Below are 21929 nucleotides of genomic sequence, written 5' to 3'. Positions count from 1 at the left end.
ATTTCATAGATTTCTTCATCAACAAATGTTGCTACAATTAAACAAAAATAAATAATTTTGCTAAAACATAATACAATAGGAAGTTTGTTCACATTTAGTCATTGAACTTTTTAGAGGGAAACAAACTTTCGATTTTGTTCACATTTAGTCACTAAACTTTTTTTCGTTATCTATTTGCCACTAAACTATTGAAACCGTTCACATTTTACCCTTATGACCGGTAACAGCCGGTCATAAGGGTAAAATGTGAACAGTTTCAATAGTTTAATGGCAAATAGATAACAAAAAAAAGTTTAGTGACTAAATGTGACAAAAGTCGAAAGTTCGTTACCCTTTCAAGTCATTATCCCTACATTAAATTACTATGTGAGTGCCCGGTTTTGTGCATCTCTAGTAGTGCCCTGCATATTCTCAACTTCATGTACACACAACCACATTTTTGAGTTCCAACACATAATATAGTTTCACATAAAAATCGTACTAGAGCTTAGAATTTCAACTCAAAACCAATTGACAAATAACAATCAATGTAACTAGGACTATATACACTCACCAGTCACCACATAACTTTTATAATTCTAACGTGTAATCACCTAGCCCCTTACACAACATTACAGTTACAATAGCAGCACTCATGCTTAAAAAAATAATAAAAATAATGTGTAACAAGACCATTATTACGTGAAGGATGTAACAACCGATGAAGTTGTAACCAAACCCGATAAAAGCCCAACAATAACCGCACTATTATAAGTACTCGGTTCAGTCTGCATAGAATTATTCCGCGAATCCACAAATGTCTCGTTCAAAAACGGTCCTCCAACAAGCGCTCCGGTTGCAACATTAGGGTTCGGTGTATCCGATTCCAGCCATTGCCAACCATTAGAGCAATTTGTGGTTGCATCAACAGGTATCGAAGCTCCTCTATGGTGCACAAATTGTGAGTATTTGTCACCATATCCAACTAAATAACTCATCTTCATTGGATTGTCTCCCAACACATAGTTCGCCTAAAATCAATCAATCAATGAATTTAGGTTATATTTTATGTTTATCTCTAACATGTCAAATACAGAAGAACGAGTCAAACCTGTGACATGGCAAATTTTCTAAGATCTGCTGCTCTGAAAGAGTTGGAATCACAGTGGATTTTTTGAGTGCTAGATGTGAGCATGTAATCGCTGTAAATGACTGCTAAAAAAGCAGAAGCTACTGGATGCTGTAAAGCGTTCCATTGGCTGATCCATAAAAGGCCACCTGTGTTGTTCAGATTATAATGAGATATGAAAAGGATGAATGTATATATATAAACATGAATATATATTGACATAGAATGGTAACATACCTTTTGTTCTGCTTTCTGTTGCTGTTGGGGATTTTGGAAGGAGGCCACACATTACAGCCTCAGCAGTTTTTTTGTACTTTTGGAGGTTTGCATTTGAAGCAACTTTTGAATCAAAGAAACTTACCCTCGATAAAAGAACCTATCAAGTTTAACGTGTTGGAGTTATAATAATCACCAAATCATAATCAGCCAATAATAAAACTGTGTTTGTTACATGGGACAGCATCAGGTGGACAAGTTCACCTTGTCCTTGTCCCATTTTTTTGATGGGACAAACTTTTTGTCCCATCAAAATCAATTGTTACGCAGAACAATGCAATTTTGTATTGTATTGTTCTGTAGTGCGTAACAAATTGGGACTTAAAGATTGCTGCTGGGAACGGACATTACCTGAGTCCCGGGGCGTTTATCGTCCCAACTGAACCAAGTAGGACTTCCCCAATTAGCATAACTTTCACCGTTACTTCCCGTTACATAATCAAGATACGTGTGATCTTTTGTTGCATGATAAAGCCAACTAGCTGCCCACAAAAGCTCATCACCATAACCGGTTGAATTGTAATAAGTCTGAACTTCAGGGATGCTTTCACTATAAAGACCTCTATTTTGATCCGCAAAAGTAAACAGCTCTTTAGCATGTTTAAGAAGCGAGCTTGAATAACCAGAGTTAGACTTAAACACCAGTGAAGCAGCTGCCATTGCTGCTGCAGTTTCAGCTGCAACGTCTGATCCTGGGGAAGATGCGTTTATTTGTATCGCAGGCCTTTTTTCAGTCATATCTTCAGGTCGATCCCAACATTTGTGGTCAAGATCTGGATCACCGACCTGAACGTAGAGAACATTAGGTTCAGGGTGAGCATTGATGAAGTAGTCGGTGAGCCATTTGAGTGAGTTTCTGGCGGATTCTAATTGACCCGCTGCATTCATCTGATCTCCATACTCGAGGATTGCCCATGAAAGAACGGTGGCTGTGTAAGCCATCGGAAATTGAAACTTCATATGATCTCCGGCGTCATACATTCCTTTAGAAAGATCTAAATCAGCGTCTTTTCCGTCTTGTAGAGCTGAATCCCCCCTCCATGATATTTCGTTATTCTCCAACTTCCCAGCTACATAAAGCAATAAAAGGAAGAAACTTAAGATCTGTAGGGCATTGAATTGAGATATATCTTTGAATCTAGCATGAATAAGTAGTTGTTTTTAAGATTGTAAGCTTACATTTTTGGATATCGAAGAACTGTAGGGCAACCTCGAGAGCATCCCCGTACTTTTTCGTAACAGCTCCGGGAGGACCAGGAACAGGAGCATCACCGTCACCCTTGTGAAATTTGTTCCTCAGTGTGAGCCCTAATGCTAACGCGATAGCCCCCACTACAATTAGCACAATAAACCACCCGAAACATCCACCGGATTTCTTCTCCTTCCCCATTTTCCCCAAACAGAATCCCTCCGATCTAAAAAAACAGTAGCTCAACAATTAGGAGATTTGAATCGAATCAATGTTGCTTACTTTGAACGAAATCAAAAGATTTGACAAACCTGAAGTGAATTGGCAGGCGATAATGTATGGATCTGAAGATCTAAATCCAATGTGGTGGAATATTTGGCCTTCAGATTCAGAAGATGGAGAGGTTTTAGGTGTGTGGGTTTGTGTCCTTTTGCAGGGCACGGAGATGCTGAAATAGAAATGGTCACCGACAAATGGCGCGCCGCATTGGTTTTTAGCGGCTTACTGATTTTGGGAGTTGGTAGTGGACACTATTGGAAACACTCGGCAGTTGAAACAATCAATCTTGGGTTGCCCCGTTGCTTTCGCCACCATTATTAGGTTTTTGTAATAAAGTATAAACCCAACATGTTGTGTGACAGTGAAACCCAAAATGTCCTGACTCCTAACCAATATTATTAGAAAGATAATATACAACAACGTAAAATGTTTAAATTTTATTTCGATTATACAAACACCAGAGGAAATTAGTCAACTTTTATTTGAGAGATCGAGTCTTTAGGATTTCAATTAGGAAATGGTCAAAAGAAAGGTGTACAGTCTTAAAAATAGACGATATGAAACGAAATTGTTACCAAAATACACGATGTGAAATGAAATTGTGACCATATTGGAATTTGAATTCATGTTTGTGTATAGTATAAAAAACACGACTTCATGTCAGACAAAATTTGACACAAAATTGATACGATTTAACATTTTTTTTATCGTGTTTTTCGTGTTATATATGATTAAGTATTATTTAAATAAACTAATTGTCATTCTATGTTATATTTTTCTTGTCGTGTTCATCGTTTTTTATTTGATCCGTTTTTGTGTTAGTTAAACAGAACATAACTTTGTGTTGTGTTTGTGTTACATAAAACATTATTATGTTGTGTCGTGTCAGACAAAACATGACACGATTGCCCCATTTCCACCCTTACTTTAGAGGTGGCAATCGTGTTGTGTCGTGTCGAAACACTAAACGGGTTGAAAGTACTTGACCCTAACCCGACCCATTTAATTAACGTGTCGTGTCGTGTCGTGTCAACCCGTTTATTTTCGTGTCGGGTTTCGGGTTAGGGCTATATTTTGAAATATGGTGTCATGTGAGGTTAAAAGATTGACTATGTTAAAAGAGTAAGAGTTGGGTAGGCGGAGAGGAAAAACTAATAGTTTGGAGGCAGAATAGATGAAGTCATTTCAACATTATAAAACGACTCAATTTGAAGGTTTTCTTTTACTTATGGTTTTGGTTTTGTATCTTTCTAGTTTATTTAAATAATTCAAAAAATTTGCATATAAATAAACGGGTCATTTTTGAGTCATATTCGAGTTAAAATTCTCAACCCTAACCTTACCCGTTTTATTTTCGTGTCGTGTCGTATTAACCCGTTTATTTAAACGGGTTGAAATGTCTTACCCAAACTCGTTTATTTCGTGTCGGGTCAATTTTTGCCACCTCTACCTTACTTGAATGAGGTTGTTTTAATCATCGCCAAAGACAAGGTATCTTCCCCAAACCTTGTAAATATGGAGTGTATATATATATATATATATATATATATATATATATATATATATATATATATATATATATATATATATATATATATATATATATATATATATATGAATTGGTTGGTAATATGGGTGATAATTTATGACATGACACCACACAAATACACGATACAAAACGAAATTGGGACGAAACTAAAATTTGAATTCGAGTTCGTGTTAACTGCAAAAAACACGATGTCGTGTTCGTGTTTAAAATTTGATACGATTTAATAGTTCTTTATCGTGTTTTTCGTGCTATATTTGATAAATTATTCGTTAAATAAACTACTTTTTAGTATATTTTATATTTTTCGTGTCGTGTCGTGTTTGTCGTTTTTTAATTCGTTCATTTTCATGTTAGTTAAAAAAACACGATATCGTGTCGTGTTCGTGTTATATAAAACATTGTTGTGTCGTATCGTGTCAGACAGAAACACAAAACGATAGCACGATTTAACACCCCTAGTTGGTACGATATTACTATGATATTCAAAGTTTTGTACCATTACCATACCAAGATTGTTTAATTGATACGGTACTACCAACCAACATGTTGGCTACCAAACATATTATCTACATACTTTTTTGTTTCAGTTGGTAACATGTTGGTTGATTTTTAACGGTACAATTTTGACAGGCCTATTATAGACCATTTGTTTTTTTGTCTTTGATATTTTATTTTTAAATTCTAATAATTATTATGGTTGTCTTAATATATTGGTCCACGAACAGCACAGGGTGGACAGGGTGGTCCAAACTCATTTCTTTTACAAACAATTACGTATGCGTGTATTGTTTTAAAAATTGAATTTGTATATTTATACTTTTTTCTATAAAAATATTTCTTATATATTTGTTTTTCTTTTAACTTTTTTTACTAATAATTATGTGTGTTTGTGTGTGAGTTTTATCTAGTGGGTATGAAAATCACAACAAAAGAATAACACATGATAGTTCCAACAAAAAAAAATAACACAATGATAGTACGTAAAAAAAAAATAACAAATTGACAGTATGAATGAAAAAGTGACAAAATGAAAGTCCAAACGAAAAAAAATAAAACAAGGATAGTCAAACGAATAAAATAACATATGAGTAGTCTGAAAAAAAAAAAAAAAAAAAACTCACGGGTAGTCAAAACAAAAAGAATAACACAGTGATAGTAAAAAAAAAACACATAAATAGTACAAACGAAAAAAATAACATAAACATAATCCGAACGAAAAATAACATGCCACCTAAAACTACAACACATTGATAGACCAAACAAAAAAATAAACCATGATAGTCTGAATGAGAAAAATAACACGAAATAGTCTGAACAAGCAAAAAATATATTTTTAATTTTAATAACAATAATATATATTTAGTAAATATATTTAAAAAAAAAAAAAAAAAAAAAAAAACATAACTAACAAAACATCATTTCAAAGGGGATAAACTAAGCAATTTGGGGTACAAGAAGAAAATCCTTTTATAGACTATCTAAAAATTAATTGGTGGTTGATAATTTTTTTTTGGTAAAACTAGATGATAAGATAGTTGAGAATATAAAATAATATAAAATAACATAAAAACTAATTAAATATTAGAAAAAAAAAAGACTAAATAATAGTTTTCTAATAATTTATGTTTAAAAAACCAAAATCTTGTTTTTTATGTAATAATTTTATATTTTTTTTATATCATCAATAATAATATGATATAATGAAATATACATTATGATAAAATAAAATATTACGAATTACAGTTGGTTTTGTGATAAATAGGTTTACTGAAACATATTTTTCAAATGTAACTATTGAAAATAGTTAAATACGAATTAATGCAATGATTTCTATTTCTCATGTTAAAATAATCAAATCCTAGTCAAATGGATTAATTTTAATTTTTTATTTGAGATGGGTATTTTAGGTACATTATATACAAATTCGAATTCTGATATATTTTTTAATACTTAATTAGTTTAAATCTAATTAAAATATGAATTTCCATATATACATGAATTTTATGGTTTTAGAAGGATATACACGAAATTCTAAAGTTTATAAGGATATATAAGTAATATTAAGTTTCCAAGGATATAAATGAAATTCTTGTATATGAGAGAATTTTGAAAACAAAACTCTTTAAGATCATTGTAACGCTAATTTAATGTATGATTTATTTTTTCGAAAAATAAGTTGTTATGTGTCTAACATAGCTTTAGAAATGATTTCTTTTATCATGGACAAAATCTTGTAGCCTATTCCATTTTCCTTGAATCGATTTGCTTACTAATTATCGTTACTGTTTCATCCTTTAATTTATTCCAGAAAGTATATGAATTCATCGGCATTTTCTTCTTCAAAATTCTTTCGGGCTTTTTGGATTCATTGTATCTGCTTTAGGATTTCATGTTCTTTAAAAACTAGCAACATACTTATATTGGTTTGTTTATTATATCATTCTACTTTCATCTACTCCTATTATAGCATCCTACTTATATTTGTTTGTAAGAGATCCTAGTTTTATTATATTAGTGCATAATCTTGCAAGAACTCCTAGTGATAAATAGAGATGCATATGTTGAACTTCTTGTTGCTGTTATACACATAAGGATAAAATGATTGAGCAGTAGTTATTAGCTCAACAAGAATGAAAAGAATTCATTCACCGAATTTACAAAAAAAAATATAATACTGAAGAGAAATATATATTATTCTTTATATGAAAATGGAAAAAACAAAGATGTTCATTCATCTTTCACAGTAAATGAAGTTAATTACCCTTTGATCATAATGCCTCAACAAACACTCTCTAGTCATCATCCTTGAATTCTCTGGCAATGCAAATCATAATCATCATGAGTTACAAAACAATAAAACAAATTATATAGCATTTTTTTAGCCGGTTTATTCACCATTTTATCGATTTAGCTGGTTTACTTTTTTGACGGTTTAAAAATACCATTTTCCCATTATAAAACATCACACGAAAAAAAAAAAGCAAAAAGTACCTTTTTTATGGGTAAATTACATTTTTGATCCATGAGTTTACGATTCTGGTCCCTAAAGGAATCTATTTGCAACTTTGGTCCTTATTTTGATGTTTCTAACGCTTTTCGTCTATCTCCCAAGTGAAATTACTATACTTCACTTCATCTTTTTTTTTTTTTAGATATATATGTTTTTTTGAATTTATATTGTTATAAACAAAATATATTTACAGAAACAAAAAACTATGTGAAGGGCAATATAGTCATTTTACCTGCGGTCAAGGTATCTAGGTTGAATGCCACTGCCTTGACAAGTGGTGCAGGTCAAAGAACCAGCACCATCACAGTTTATGCATCTCGAGACTTCATTTTCACCACCTCCAAGCGCCACCGTTACATTACCACTTCCTGTGCAAAATCTGCATGACTCTGCAACAACAACAACAACAAACACACAACTTTCACATCCATCCAGATTAGTATTAACTACTAACAATAGGCTAATCAATTCTTCATAAAATTACATTTTTTTATGCACTTTTTTTTACCAATTTGGGAAACAAAAGTATAAATTGGAAAAGAGCGACTTACGTGACCCAGTTCCACTGCAGGGGAAGCATGGCTGAGTGTTATCTCGTTTTGCCTGCACCACATACATTTTTTTACAAATATTCAATTTAGATTCGGTTTTCAATACTACTAAGTACTTAATACCATATTTTATTCAAGAATCTTGTTATAGGAGCCAAATCGACCCGTTTATACGTAAATGTAGCAATTTGGATTATATTTCACCTCTAAGGGATCAAACCAAAGTTATATTCGTAATCAGGATACCCAAACACCCCAAATCACTTTGGTTCGGATGGAGATAGTTGATGATAAAGTTTGTGTAAGGCTATATATCATCAATTTGAGAATCATCTTATAAGTTAGGGTTATTACCGGAATTTCAATATTTCATAATTATATGCCTAATAATTAAGTTACAACATATTTCGGTATATTTGGACATTAGTTAAAACGAACACAATCCAAGCGTAATTCTCTTATAGATAAACAATAAATTGGCAAAGTGGCAGCATTTGGGGCTAATCCAATCGAAAAAAAACATCCACAAATCAAACGAAAATGAAAGAACAATGATGAAACGAATTACCGCGTTATCAATTTGAGATTCGTAGAAAATGGGTAAACCAATTCCAGCAGCGACGCTCATCACCCCAACCGCTACTGCCACCACCTGCCGCCGCCAACAAAAGCTCAGTGTAATCAAAACATAGCATAAAACTTAGTTATTGACCAAATTGTATTAGGAGTCATGATGCTGTTACGAAGGAATCAAAAATTAGAAACAAACCGTGTTCTGGTCGAGCTCGGCTTTGATGAGGTGAGGGTAAGAAGCAGGGGAGCGTTGATTTCTTGAGCATTTGAAGGAAAGCGAGTGAAAATGAGAAGACGATGAAGAAGAAAGCTTCGATGGAGAAGAAGGTGAGAGGAATGGAGAGCGAAGGGAAGTTGCAGATGACATTTTTGCTGCGTTTCTGGCCCTCCCCGAATGTCAAAAATCAACCATCACAGAAGAATCTGTCATCCACCATCAACGTTGGAGGGAGTTTGGATCATGTGGGGTCAGGCCAATTTTCAACCAGATACATTTGCACCTCAATTCAAGTGTATTTTAAAAAACAAGTTATATATTCATTTTAGACCATATTTTTCAAACGTAAATCACGCATTAACCATATTTTTCTTAAAAAAAACACCGATATTAACGAATATGTTGCAAAATAATGTTTTCGAAAAGGGAACAATTTGACATACATAACAATTCATGGATTATATAATTGTACAATACAATATTTTAAAGCATCAATTGTTATGTACGAAGATTTTTTTTGTGTACGGATCAACAATGATTGTAGTACCTCTATAAATAAAGTTCGAATATTTTCATAATAAACACCACTTTAAAATCTTTTGCAAAATTTCTCCATATATAATGAACATGTTCGAAGCTTGTAAATGTTATTATTTAACTGGTTTTTACAAATAGAAATAAGCTTTCCTCGGATTCTTTAGCTTTTTGGACTACCACCAACAATGAAGGTTGAAGTCGGGGACAAGTTATATGTCTCCGCATACAACTTTGGTGTTGACATGGTATGTTGTGAAAAATCTCTTGGTATCGATTGACGGACTGATGAGCCCCTCTTGCTATTCACTCATTGAATAGTGAGACTTTTGTTGATGTCCCGTAAGATGTTTCAAGAAAACCGAGATCTATTATATATCTCATTCTTTAATCATCATATAGGTTTTGTCGGAAACTAATTTTTTATGTGAGTGATCAAAATCAAAAGATAGAATTTTGTTATAATTTTTTAGACAACGAAATAGATTATGTACAAAATGTGTAAAACTTTCTTTAAAGATAAAAATTATGAGATTATGTAATTAAGTAGTATGTGATAACTTGTATGTTTCTTTTTAGTAAATTCTTTATACGAAACAAATGTCACATTAAAAATAATAACTCATAAAAAACATAATATTATTGAAGCTAATGTGTACAGATCACAAATCGAAACGAAATGTACAATTTACAATAGTTTCCATATAAAGAACATGTGTTCATTTAACAACAGTTTCTTTAAAAATCTATGAATGACTAGCTATTTCTTGGACAATGGCAACTACATGAAAAATTAGTCTTCAACATACTTTCACCCAAGTTTTCGTCGAACAAATAAATAGATACAAATTCTTAACTTTGGTAGCCATGATGTCTCCTCTACCGTCCGACGTCGACCAACATCTAATCGGTTAACAAGTTGTTTCTTGGCTTTATGTTATCTTCTAACTATTTGTCAAATCATATGCGAAAACATACATGTGAAGCTCTCTAAGGATATGCGAAAACATACATGTGAAGCTCTCTAAGGAGGAGAGAGTCATTCCCTTCTAACCTACTGTCATATTAATTTTTTCTGTTTTCTATCTTTTTCAACTCACAACACATGGAAACACTATATTTCTCAACCTACTTGCCACATCATTCTTTATTTTATATAATTAAATTAGAAAATATAAAAATAAAAAATAACATTTCTTCATTTAAAAATTAACTTTTTCTTATTTTAAAAAAAATCTAAAATAATATTAAAAATAATATTTTATTAAAAAACCACACTACAAATAAAAAAAATACACGATAACTAAAAAACACACTTAAAAAGACAAAATAATTAAAATATCAACACACTAAAATTAACTAGCCATCTAGAGTTGAAATGTAGACACATTCAATGTGATCAATAAGATTAGATCAAAACTGGTGGTGAGTTTCAACATTGCGCAATTCATGTAGTATTTCTGGGTAAAAACGGTTTGTTTAGCTTTGTCCTGGAATTCATGTAGTATTTTTGGGTAAAAACGGTTTGTTTAGCTTTGTCCTGGGAATCCATTGAAGGCAACATAATGAATTGAACGAAATATAAAATTTCTCACATAAAACATACTACAAGCGAGTGAATTGTGTATTCATCTTTATAAACTTATAAAACAAAATAAATAAATAAATAATGGCACGCATGAATAAAGTTGTCAAAAACTCACGTACATTAAATAAAATAAAATAAGATTGAGGAGGGAATCAATTTTCTATACATGCATATTAAATTGTTTGTCATTGAACTGTCAAAAAGTTCACATACATCTGCAATACTCACGAGTTCACCAAGCTAAACCGACGGTGCTAGGTGACGTAACCCGACGGGCCGGTACCACCCTAGCCCATTTCCAAACCGCATGACGACTCTGCGCTATCGTTCAAGATTCAATTATTGTATACTACCATATGTTACAAGTCAAAGACTTGAAACTGCCTATTGGTTCTCCTCTAAACATGATGACATCTATTGATTTGATGAGCACTCAGTCGCCCACAAGGCTCTATTTCGGATAACTTCGTCATTAATTAGTACAGAGTTTCACCCACTCACTAAATTGTTCTTCTAGACACGTGTTGCACATCTTTGGCATGCAATTCCCGTGTGGCTAGTGGCGTTAACAGATAACATCTCTTGATTTAATTATAACTCTGGAAAACGAAACATAACATCCTTGTACACAATACTTTATAGAAACTGTCATATGGAATTCTAAGAAATTTGGAATTTGGGGTGTGCATTTGAAATCATAGAAGTGTTGCCATTAAATAGACCAAAATCGTTTAAGATTTACGATATTTTTTCCCCTTTTCAAAATTCAGGACTACCTTTATCACAAAGGGTAGTTTGCAAATCATTACACAGTTCAAAATTTCAGCACACCACCACAACTCACCATAGGGTGCGATGAGAAATCACCCCTCAATCTAATGGAGTAGCAACAGCTTCTAAGATATCAATTACGTCATTTTTGTATAAATTTAATCAAACTAACTAAGAATACCCAAATGGCTAGTCTACGGTTTATTAAACAATCCTGTTTGTACCGATGTATGTCAAAAATAAGTCACCAATGATTGGAGAAACAATTGCTTCATTGAAGATGTTTCAAGGGTTTTGGAGAATTCACAAATGTCGCACTCTTGTCGAAACCTTGGAGCAAAAGAACTCGAATTGCTTCGATGCCAGTTTGAAAGGTGAACTCCAACTGCAAAACACAAAGTTAGGGTTGTGTCAATGGGACAAAAATTTGCAACTTTTTCTCTCTCAAAATCTTGTGTCTAGGAATTATGTGAATGCTTTGAAATTAACCTAGAAAAGTTGTTTTATGTTACATACCTCCTCACTTTCTTGTTTGTTAAATCGTTTAAGAACATAAGCTGCAGCTTCCATCTTGCCTGGAGGCCTCCCAATACCTATAGACCGTTGACCAAGTCAATACCACATTAGAGTTATAATTTTCTTTTTTGTAGAAACCGGTCAAAGGATGGTCAACAAACCTATTCTTAAACGGGGAAACTCACGGTTGCCTTTAAGGTGATTGATTATACTCTTCATCCTAACATAAATATCATCACGAATTCACCATCATCACAATTATTTACAACTCGTATATGCTAAAAAGATGAAAAAAATAACTAGGAAAATCATATAATAAAAGAGTCTCAATTTGTGACATGGCAGTTACCCGTTGTGTCCCCCGTGTCCACCTTTTGGTAATAGACGCAACTTTCCAAAAGGCAAATCCAAGTCATCATAAATCTGAAAGTGAAGCATTATTAGTTCAAAGCATTTAGAAAGGTGTTGATAAAAAAGAAAAGACAAATTTGACAGTTTACCACAAGTACTTGCTTTGGTGGAATCTTACAGAAAGAGACAATTGCTCCAACCTTTGAAAAAGGATCAAGAAGTTAATTGATTGTAGAAAACAAAAAGGACCATTTATAGCATCAGATTAGCATACTTACAGACTCCCCGCTAACATTCATGAAAGTTTGTGGCTTGGCAAGCATCAATGGTGTATCTCCAATACACCCTAAAGAGAAAGAGAAACCAAATCCATTTTTTAAATCAGTAAATGAACATGGATCAACATAATAAAAGAAGAAACAGGGCTTTAGATGATGCGTTCTTTGAGAATAATAATAAGTTAAAGGACCACAAACCTTTCCCAAAGAAAGCTTTGAAGGAAACCTTGCTCATGGAGATACCTTCAGCCTCTGCTATTGCATCTACCATCTCAAAACCCACCTGCAATTACATAACTTTCATCAAATTTATATCAAAATAATCATAATGAATAGCTAATTTGGAACAAGAGGAGGGTTGTTGATGATTAGGGTTGAATAATTTGATAAGATCGGAAAAATATGATCTAATTGACATGATTATGGTTTATGAAATTTTTGTTCATATATGTAATCACAAAATTGTGAAAACCTAATGCCCTTTTCATCTATTCGCTATTATTTAAGATTTACAAAATCAGTTCTTATCATCTCTCTCAATCCCACCTTATCATTATTTCGCCCAAATCTGCCCTACTCCAGAGGAACTGAATTTGATCTCAATTCCTCAATGCAAACAATCTTCATATACTAATAATAAAAGTAACTAAATAGAGCGAGAGTACGAACATTGTGCCTTGTGCGGTTATACAATTTTCCAGGGTTTCCAAGACCTACAATCAGCCACGGTTGTTGCTTTGTCGGCTTGTTTTTCTCCTTAAACGTCTGTAGCCCTGCGGCAACCGACGATAATACAGTAGGCTCAATTTTGGTGTCGGATGCACCGCTATAAAGGGACGAAGACGAAGACGAAGGTGGTGATGAATTCATGGGCATGCTCCTCCAGACCCTCCTTTTCCAAGAAGACCGAATGTGGGTTTTATAAGATGAAGTAAAGGACGAGATGACAAATGGGTGACATCGATTGTAGTTGAAAAAGGTAGATGACGAAGATGATAGTATTCCAGTCGCAGTATTCATGGTGGTCGCCTCGCAGCACTTGCTGACGTTGTGTTGCTGTTCATATTGAGGCCGAGAAGCTGGGTGGAAGGGTAGGGGATATAGTTTCGTCCAGGAAGGAAACGGGCTAAATAGATTTGGGCTGACCCGTAAATTTTCTATTGAAAAAAACGGATACAACTTTAAATAAGACTGCAAAGTCCATGGTCCAAACTAATTAGAGTTTTAACTTTTAATCGGGCTACTTGAGCGCATTTGAATCAGATTTATTGAATTTGAGTTCGAAATATAAAGAGTTCAAAACATACGATAAGTTGAACATATAAGAACTTTCATTCTGAAATCAATAACTACTTTTTATTATATATATTTTATAAACTAACTTTTATTGTAAGTCAAAAAGTTTCTAGTTTATAAGATATGATAACTATTCATTAAATATTAAATTGAAATAAATTTAAATAATATGTTGGTTTATGTGTTCAAAACACAACCTAAAATATCAAAATAATGGTATTCTTTCGCAATTTGAATATTTATCTATAACTAACTATATATTTCGCAAAATTTACTATAATAAATGAAAGTTTTTTTTTACCATATGTCATCTTCTTCTTCATTTGGACACTTGATATTTTCTAAAATTTTTAAATTATCTATTTTTCACTTGTTATTTTATTGTATTTTTCATTTTATTAAATTAAAATTCTACATTTAATGTGTAAGGTAATATATATGTAAAGTATTTATTAGAAAGTGTTTATATATATAATTTATTCAATACATTAAAGTTTCAATAATTTTAATAATTCAATTTTTTTTTTCATTTTTCTTATAAATTCAAACTTTTCAAATTGTTAAAATTTTATATATATTTTTTTAATTAAACCCATGTAATACATAGGTGTCACATCTAGTAAAATAATAATAGTCTGTGAAGTCGTTTGCTACGAAATATGCTCGAAAAACATTATTTTCTGTAATGAAAACCATTTATAAAACAATTTCACAGAAAATAATTATTTGTGAAGTCGTTTTTTGTGAAATATATGATTATTTGGAAATAAATGTTCAAAAGATAGTTATTTTATGATAAAACATCAACTGTCATGGTTATCATGTCATAGAAATAAATGATTATTTTGTGATAGAACTTTATCAAACTTACTCATTTAACCAATAGAACTCAAATTGATTCATTAAGTACTCAATCGAAATAATTGCCACTATCCTCAGCTGATACTTCATACTTCATAGGGGTTGATTAATTTTGAATAATTTAGCATAATGATATTGAATCTTTATATTGAATAATGATTATCAATAATGATTATTACATGAAAAAATAAAATTACTTATACACCATATATAGAACTTGTCAAACACCCAACATTATATTGAATCTTTAATTAACATACACATCCAAACACTATCTTTCACATCATGCTCTATCACTACAAATTATGTAATTATAGTTACTCATATTATATTATTCATTTTCAAAACTCACATCCAAGCACCAATCTTGGTTATGGATGACAATGAGTGAGGCATTTGATGGATTGCTTTCTGATATTTAACGATCAATTAATTCACTTTTATATTGACAACGAATCTCAAACATATAAACAATAACAAAGTCAAAAAAGGCCACGTCATCAAACCCCTTTAAATTCCCTATTATTATTATCCATAACTACTGGTTTAAAATCCTCAATACCAACATACACTTCTAGCTAAAGTGGCACTCATATATTACAAAGCTTGGAAGCTTTCTTTCACACATACAAATGGGCATCCCAGGTGTTAAACCGCCATTAAAGCCTGCAATTCCGCAGTGCTATTGTTCAAAAGCTGCATTCCCTCTTCACCCATCTTTCTAACTTCACATGGCGACAGAATCCTGATACATCGCACACATCCCACAAATTCCCTGCATTTACACCGCATCCATATTAGAACTATAAGTCTATAAGGGTTATATCACTTATAATCTTATATGACCCTTCATCTTTTTCACATAAATTCAGTATCTCAAATACGGCTAAAATCAACTTACTCCCATGGATCATCTCCAACAAGAAGAACATCATTCTCAAAATCCACATACACCAACTTCCAACCAGAATATACTGCATCGTTTAGCAGCCCCTCAAGCCCAAACATCCTCTCGATTTCAGAACATAGTTCATCATAGTTTTTGAAACCAGAAACATCAATCGATCTTCCCACTGATCCCGCCTTCTGAATCTGCAAATAACACAAGAAACTTAGGGTTTATGATTTAGGGTTTAGGGTTTAGTATCTAAATGTTCGGAAGTCTATAGGAATGGAAAAGTCAGACCTTTGTATAGGTTCTTACACGCGGAGGCGGGCCTACTTTTTTCCAAGAGCCCATCTGCATGAGTCCCGTGTCAAACTCTCCGTTTCCAGGCGAGGTCCCGCCCGAGTGGTCGGGCAGCTCTTGCCCGGAGTATGCCCGAGAATCAACGAGGCTAGACGACGTGAATTGTGACTGAACATCTTGGCTCGGGCTAAATTTGTTGTTTACTATATAACTTGAAGGATCTTCGAAATCATCATCTTTTAAATTGCAAAACTCATCCAACACTGCACTCGAAACCGGATCAACAATCGCATTGCCCGTGTTACTGCCCTCAAAATTAAGACAATTATAAACATCATCACACGGGTCCCACTTTTCCTGCCCGGGGCCAGAAAAACCGTTATTGGATGTGTTATTCTCTTGGCCCTGGAATACCCCACTAAGAGACGGATCAAACTGCGGGTCGAGAGGTGACAACTGGTTAACAACCGGAAGCTCGTTTACAACATTTTGAGGAATAATAACAGGCTCCAGTTTACCCGCGTCTTGGATTACGGGCAAACTGCAGCCTGTGTTAACAGTGTTAACAATGTTGTTAACACTGTGGGGTTTTGTTAATGTCTTTATGAGGTGTTCTGACCATAGGTTAGATAATGATGGGTTCATAAAGTTTCTATTTATAGGTTCGGTAGCCCGCATAAACGGATGAGCTACCATATTGTCCCATTCGGTTTGGGCTTCATAAAAGCCCAAACCGAATGGACGTTTAAGGGTTGATGTGAGCGAAGGGAAAATGAAAAGATTTTCAGGGCTTTCGAGTTCCCACGGGCTCACTCGGGCCCGCTTATCACCACACCCAGGCTCATCCCACTCCACCTGAAGATTGTGCCACTTTGACCCGGGCCACCTTAACGGGTCAACATCACTTATGCCCGTAATTGTACCCATATACCTTCTTTTCCCGGATTCCTCGGTTTCAAACATCATTCCACACCTCATACCAATGGAAAGCTGGATTCCGTACACCGACTTCCGGAATTTCGCCAATGGAATGACGAATTCCGACGGACACGCCCTAAAATAACAATGGAAATACAGAAATTCTTAGGGTCGGAGATACAATTACGGAATTACCCTTTTGTGTTTAATAGTTATACATATTGACGTACCTTGGATTATAGAATACTGTAAATGGGCTTCGATTAGCAGCGGCATGAGCTGCAGCAGCAAGAACTCCTATATGCATGCTATCAGCTGATAAAACCGATGATGATGAAGCTGTTTGTTGACGATTTGCGCGCCTCACACCCAATAGTAATTGCGATCTTTCATCCCTACCGTAATTAAATGTACAAGATACATTACAATGTCAGAAATTAGCCCTAAAAAGTTTCGTGTTTTGTTTTAGGGCTGTTTAAATGGCCATTGGAGCATCAATCGGCTCTCACCTGACAAATAGAACAGCGTCGCCTGCTTTCAGCCGTTTTGCACCGACAAACATACTCCAACCCGTAGTCAAAAGGTGTCGCTTTGGTTGCCCTGTGTAAAAGAAGAAAACATGCGAAATTTTTTTGGTAACTAATGTCGCATATCGTTTCTGAATTAAAATTAGGGTTTGTTTACAAGTCTCACCACGATATATATGACGGAATGTCCATGTATTATCATGCAAATCTCGAACAACAAGTTCTTGAGTCGGAGGTTGCATTGAAAAATCCTGGAAAATCAAATATGATTCAATCAAGAATTGTAACTATGAATTTGTGAAAGAACTATATGAAATCTCACCAATTGTGGGAAAAGCTTTTCTGCTGCTCTACGAGGCACAGAGAAACCACCATGTGTGCTAGTATCACTTGGGGTCAAAGTCTTGCAGAAGAACTCACTTGGATGTTTGCTTGGCTTCATTCCAATATCTGGTATGGGAAAAACATCTTTTTCCTGAATTGTAAATGTATCAATCAAGGCATTGATCAAACACAAGATTTTAGTTTTGCAAAAATTACATAGGTTTAATGCAAGAAATAGCAGTGTATTTTCATTAATTTATTTGTTATAGCATACCATTGGGTAGGTTCTTAAAATTATAATCTTCTAATAAGAGAGAACTGAAAGTACAATGCTATAATTAGGTTGACTTTTTAAAGTACAACACAAAAATTATTGAAAGTAAAATGATGTAAAATAAGACATGCATGTAGGAAGCTATAATACACAAATAATGAAATAAATGGAAGTACAATGCTATGATTAGGTAGATTTTTCAAAGTACAATGCCTTAATAAGAAAGACACTGAAAGTACAATAGTGTAATAAAAAGAAACGAATGTAGGATGCAATACTACACAAATAAGTAAAACTACATTGCTATTTATTACATTTATCCCGAATTACAAAAAACTTACCGAGTTCAAAGGTTGAAGGCTGATTTGTGCATAGATCTCATCGGTATCTTTGTCTGTCTATTCAAATAAAAAAGAAAACTAAGAGCCAAGAAAATGGACAAAAAAAGCAAACAAACATTTTTTTTTTTATATAAATTTAGATGAAACACATCATACATGTAGGGTTGTGTTTTGAACTTGGCATAACAATTGTGAAGGAAGATTTGGGTAGTTTGGAACTTGTGTTGTTGCAGTTCTATTCGTCGTGGCTGCCACCTAATAAGCCAAATTTGAGCATTAGTTAGTAGACAAAGTAACATGTTACATGTTTTGTGGGTCCCGCTTCGACCAATGAGGAATTAATGCAAATAGTTGTTATAAACATGAGCATCGTATATGAAATATCTTGAGATAGAAGAATGGACCTATAATGAAACTGATTTAACACATGTCCAATTACAATGTTCATGAATGATTGTGACTTTAGTTTCAAGCAAATGGTAACCTACTTTTCCTAAGATTATCTAATTATTTATGGGTAAAAATTTAAAAATAACCATGATTTGGTAAATAGTAAATACAATTTTCAAGCAAATTAAGCAAAGTGGTGAATAACGAAAACAAAACCAAACCTGTTCAATGTGTCCTTGTGGGAAATAATAAACAAGGCTTCCAAGTTGGGGTAAATTTACCAATGGCCCAGCACATGCATGCCATAGCTCTGAATTTATTGACTTCTTTTTCCCTACAAAACAAAAATATTAACTCTTCCTTTCTCTCTCCCCCACTAGTTAATGTCATCAAGTAGACCCAAAACAAAAAACCTAACAACTATCAGAATTGACCAAAACATAAAATCTTTGTGGAACCCTTTATATTATAGGGTTTTTGTCTTTTGATACAAGATAAAAGTGTAAAATTCGATCAAATTATAACTAAAAAAAAAAGTAGTTAGGTCATCTCATGTTTCATGTCTCAACACCAAATCTCATTTTTGCACAAAAATGGTGTAACGGGAGAGTATAATTTTGACGTTAACTTTCGATAACACTTTGGTTATTCAAGTTTGAGCTTTTGTACTTTTAGTTACTTTAATTGTATAGTTAGATTTTAAATCTAGTATATGTTACTTATAGTAAGTTTTATGATATAGCTTATAAAGTTATTGTAATAAAAAATATGTAAGACAAATTTGTCAAAAGGTATTAAATAGAAGAATGTACTTTGGAACTTGGAATATTGATATTAATTAATCATATATATTAAGTTTAATAATATAATTCTTAAAGTTCGTGTGATAAAAATTTGTCAAAAGATATTATATATATGAATATTTTGGTGTAAAAAAAGGTGTAATGGGTTCGAGATGAATTACTATTTACATCAAATACTATAATTTTTGTGCAAAAAATAGTGTTAAGTGTAATTATGGAAGCAAAAGAAAGGAGCAAAGCGAGTGATCTTGAACACCTAAAAATGTTATTCCAACATTAACAATTTGAGTATAATTTACTTTAAAAAACTCAAAGATTTTGCTAAAAAGTTAAAAGAAACTAACCACAATGATCCTGCATTTCCTTCAACAATTTAATATCCTCAAGTAAACTGTAAGCCCCGGCCTTCTCTTCAATGATGCTCATATTACAATCTGAAAGGACCCTTCAATAATCATCTAATAAAGATCTCATTGACTCCTCCACAAGGGCATAATCGACCAAAACCCAACTAAAATTTCACCCAAAAAACAAAGAACCCCACATTAGATTCTAACTTCTTGAACAAACCCATTTGCAAAAAACCACTCATTTGATACAGACAAACGAAAGAAAACAAAAAATTTCGATAATTGAGTGTCGAATTAGGGGGCAAACTCAGTACACAGAGGAGAATATAAAGAACAATCGAATAGAAAAAGAGGACATGCCCTAAAAATCCAAAACCAAAGAACAAAACCTGCAAAATCTATGTGGGGCAACCTTCGTTAATCAAAACCAACAATGGCATAAAGGAAAAACGAAGAAAAAGAAGGCTGTTTTCTGTGTCAAAGCACGCCTATCAAAGCATAAGAGTGCTCTGTTTATTGAGTGCTACCTTTTATAAAAATAAATAAATATATGTATACACCATAATACATCTTCATATAGGGTCCTCCATGAAAAACAAATCACCTTTCTGTGAAAGTGGTCATAATACTACTGATTTCATTCTTTCTCTCACTCCACGTACAAACAAAACTTTCTCTCTCTCTTTCTCTTTCTCTTCAACTCTTTCGTTGTGCATTACAAATGTAGAAATTGGGGGAATAGACTTTCAATCTGCTCTCATACGCAGTTTTCAGCTTTGTAGGCGATGGCATTTGCAGCTTCAAAAGTGTGATTTAAAGGAGATTCCTTATATTTTAATCAGCAGATGAAAGCATTTGCAGAGGTTGAGTATGGATACACGAAAACGAAGTCATACATTGAAGGTCGAGATAATGTATTTTTAAAATATATTTAGCACCGAATATTGTACTCTCGTTTAACTAATATAAAATAATAGGGTTGGCCGATGATAAAATGATAAAAGACTGCAGTTCTTATCAAAATATGATAAATATATATATATATATATATATATATATATATATATATATATATATATATATATATATATATATATATATATATATATATATATATATAATTGATTTTCTTGAGTTATATGATCAGCCTATTTTATTTAATATAAGAATAAGAGTCTAGTTTATGTGTTGATTGACGAGTTTTTAAGACTTTTAGTTTTTATCTTTTAGTATTTAAAAAAAATCAAATTAAAAAATATTTGGAAAACAAACTTAAAACTTTTATTTGAACCAAAAAGTCCCCACATAGCTTTTACCTTTTCGTTTTTATGTTTTAAATTATTTTGTCTTTAAATGCCTTACAATTTTGTATGAGAATAATTATATAGCAAACAGTCTGAATAGTATCACATCATACTTAACCTTTTATCAGACAAAATAAAAGACGTATAGTTTAGGTTTAAAATTTAAATGTAAACGATGAAAAAAAGAAGTTGTTTATTAACTAACTCATGTCAAATATCAACCTACTAAAATCTTAGAACTAGTGGAAGTTCGCCTGCCTTTGGGCCGTGTGCAGCATACCAAACGGTGGGCCCGCCAGAATATTGCTTATACCCATTTTGCAAGATCCAACGGTGGATAGAGGTGATCCAGATTAGCAAGCTAACATGGAAGACTTTGAACTTTCGGTTGTTTAGGCTGTTACTGTGCGCAATATCTAAACCGGTGTTTTTAGAAAAAAATAGAAAAAGACGTTAAATAAAGGTGGTGGTGGTAATGGAAAGGAACGTACAAATGTATAACGCCCAATAACAATGAATGAAACATTTTTTGTGTGTTAATAATCTTATATTGAAGTTTTAT

General features: G+C 33.0%; 4 protein-coding genes across 4 annotated transcripts; all 4 read right to left on the bottom strand.

Annotated features, from left to right (window-relative positions):
* Nucleotides 1-459: 459 nt before the first annotated feature.
* Nucleotides 460-3123, bottom strand: LOC145015216 (endoglucanase 2-like). Its single transcript, XM_078973663.1, has 6 exons — nucleotides 2885-3123; nucleotides 2564-2799; nucleotides 1736-2454; nucleotides 1346-1484; nucleotides 1091-1257; nucleotides 460-1010 (listed from the first exon to the last, which is right to left on the bottom strand). The coding sequence occupies exons 2-6, from the start codon at nucleotides 2772-2774 to the stop codon at nucleotides 678-680; spliced, it is 1569 nt and encodes a 522-aa protein (XP_078829789.1). The 5' UTR covers nucleotides 2775-2799; nucleotides 2885-3123; the 3' UTR covers nucleotides 460-677.
* Nucleotides 3124-7054: 3931 nt separating this feature from the next.
* LQY1 (DnaJ/Hsp40 cysteine-rich domain superfamily protein) lies at nucleotides 7055-8963 on the bottom strand. The gene is made up of 5 exons (XM_078975999.1): nucleotides 8732-8963; nucleotides 8531-8614; nucleotides 7963-8014; nucleotides 7644-7800; nucleotides 7055-7215 (listed from the first exon to the last, which is right to left on the bottom strand). Exons 1-5 carry the CDS (start codon nucleotides 8900-8902, stop codon nucleotides 7194-7196), a joined length of 486 nt encoding a protein of 161 aa, XP_078832125.1. The 5' UTR covers nucleotides 8903-8963; the 3' UTR covers nucleotides 7055-7193.
* Nucleotides 8964-11604: 2641 nt separating this feature from the next.
* On the bottom strand, nucleotides 11605-13875 carry LOC145015728 (peptidyl-tRNA hydrolase, mitochondrial-like). The gene is made up of 8 exons (XM_078974201.1): nucleotides 13460-13875; nucleotides 12989-13073; nucleotides 12791-12858; nucleotides 12662-12712; nucleotides 12511-12584; nucleotides 12323-12381; nucleotides 12162-12238; nucleotides 11605-12030 (listed from the first exon to the last, which is right to left on the bottom strand). The coding sequence occupies exons 1-8, from the start codon at nucleotides 13808-13810 to the stop codon at nucleotides 11917-11919; spliced, it is 879 nt and encodes a 292-aa protein (XP_078830327.1). The 5' UTR covers nucleotides 13811-13875; the 3' UTR covers nucleotides 11605-11916.
* Nucleotides 13876-15444: 1569 nt separating this feature from the next.
* Nucleotides 15445-20957, bottom strand: LOC145015727 (auxin response factor 5-like). The gene is made up of 12 exons (XM_078974200.1): nucleotides 20668-20957; nucleotides 20058-20224; nucleotides 19132-19244; nucleotides 18677-18775; nucleotides 18521-18577; nucleotides 17904-18056; nucleotides 17748-17832; nucleotides 17564-17654; nucleotides 17285-17449; nucleotides 16134-17190; nucleotides 15849-16039; nucleotides 15445-15722 (listed from the first exon to the last, which is right to left on the bottom strand). The coding sequence occupies exons 2-12, from the start codon at nucleotides 20137-20139 to the stop codon at nucleotides 15596-15598; spliced, it is 2220 nt and encodes a 739-aa protein (XP_078830326.1). The 5' UTR covers nucleotides 20140-20224; nucleotides 20668-20957; the 3' UTR covers nucleotides 15445-15595.
* Between the last annotated feature and the right edge of the window lie 972 nt (nucleotides 20958-21929).

The sequence above is a fragment of the Lactuca saligna genome, chromosome 9, assembly GCF_052625555.1.
Source record: "Lactuca saligna cultivar CGN05327 chromosome 9, ASM5262555v1, whole genome shotgun sequence".
NCBI lineage: Eukaryota > Viridiplantae > Streptophyta > Magnoliopsida > Asterales > Asteraceae > Lactuca > Lactuca saligna.
This window is presented reverse-complemented; position numbering and strand designations above follow the sequence as displayed.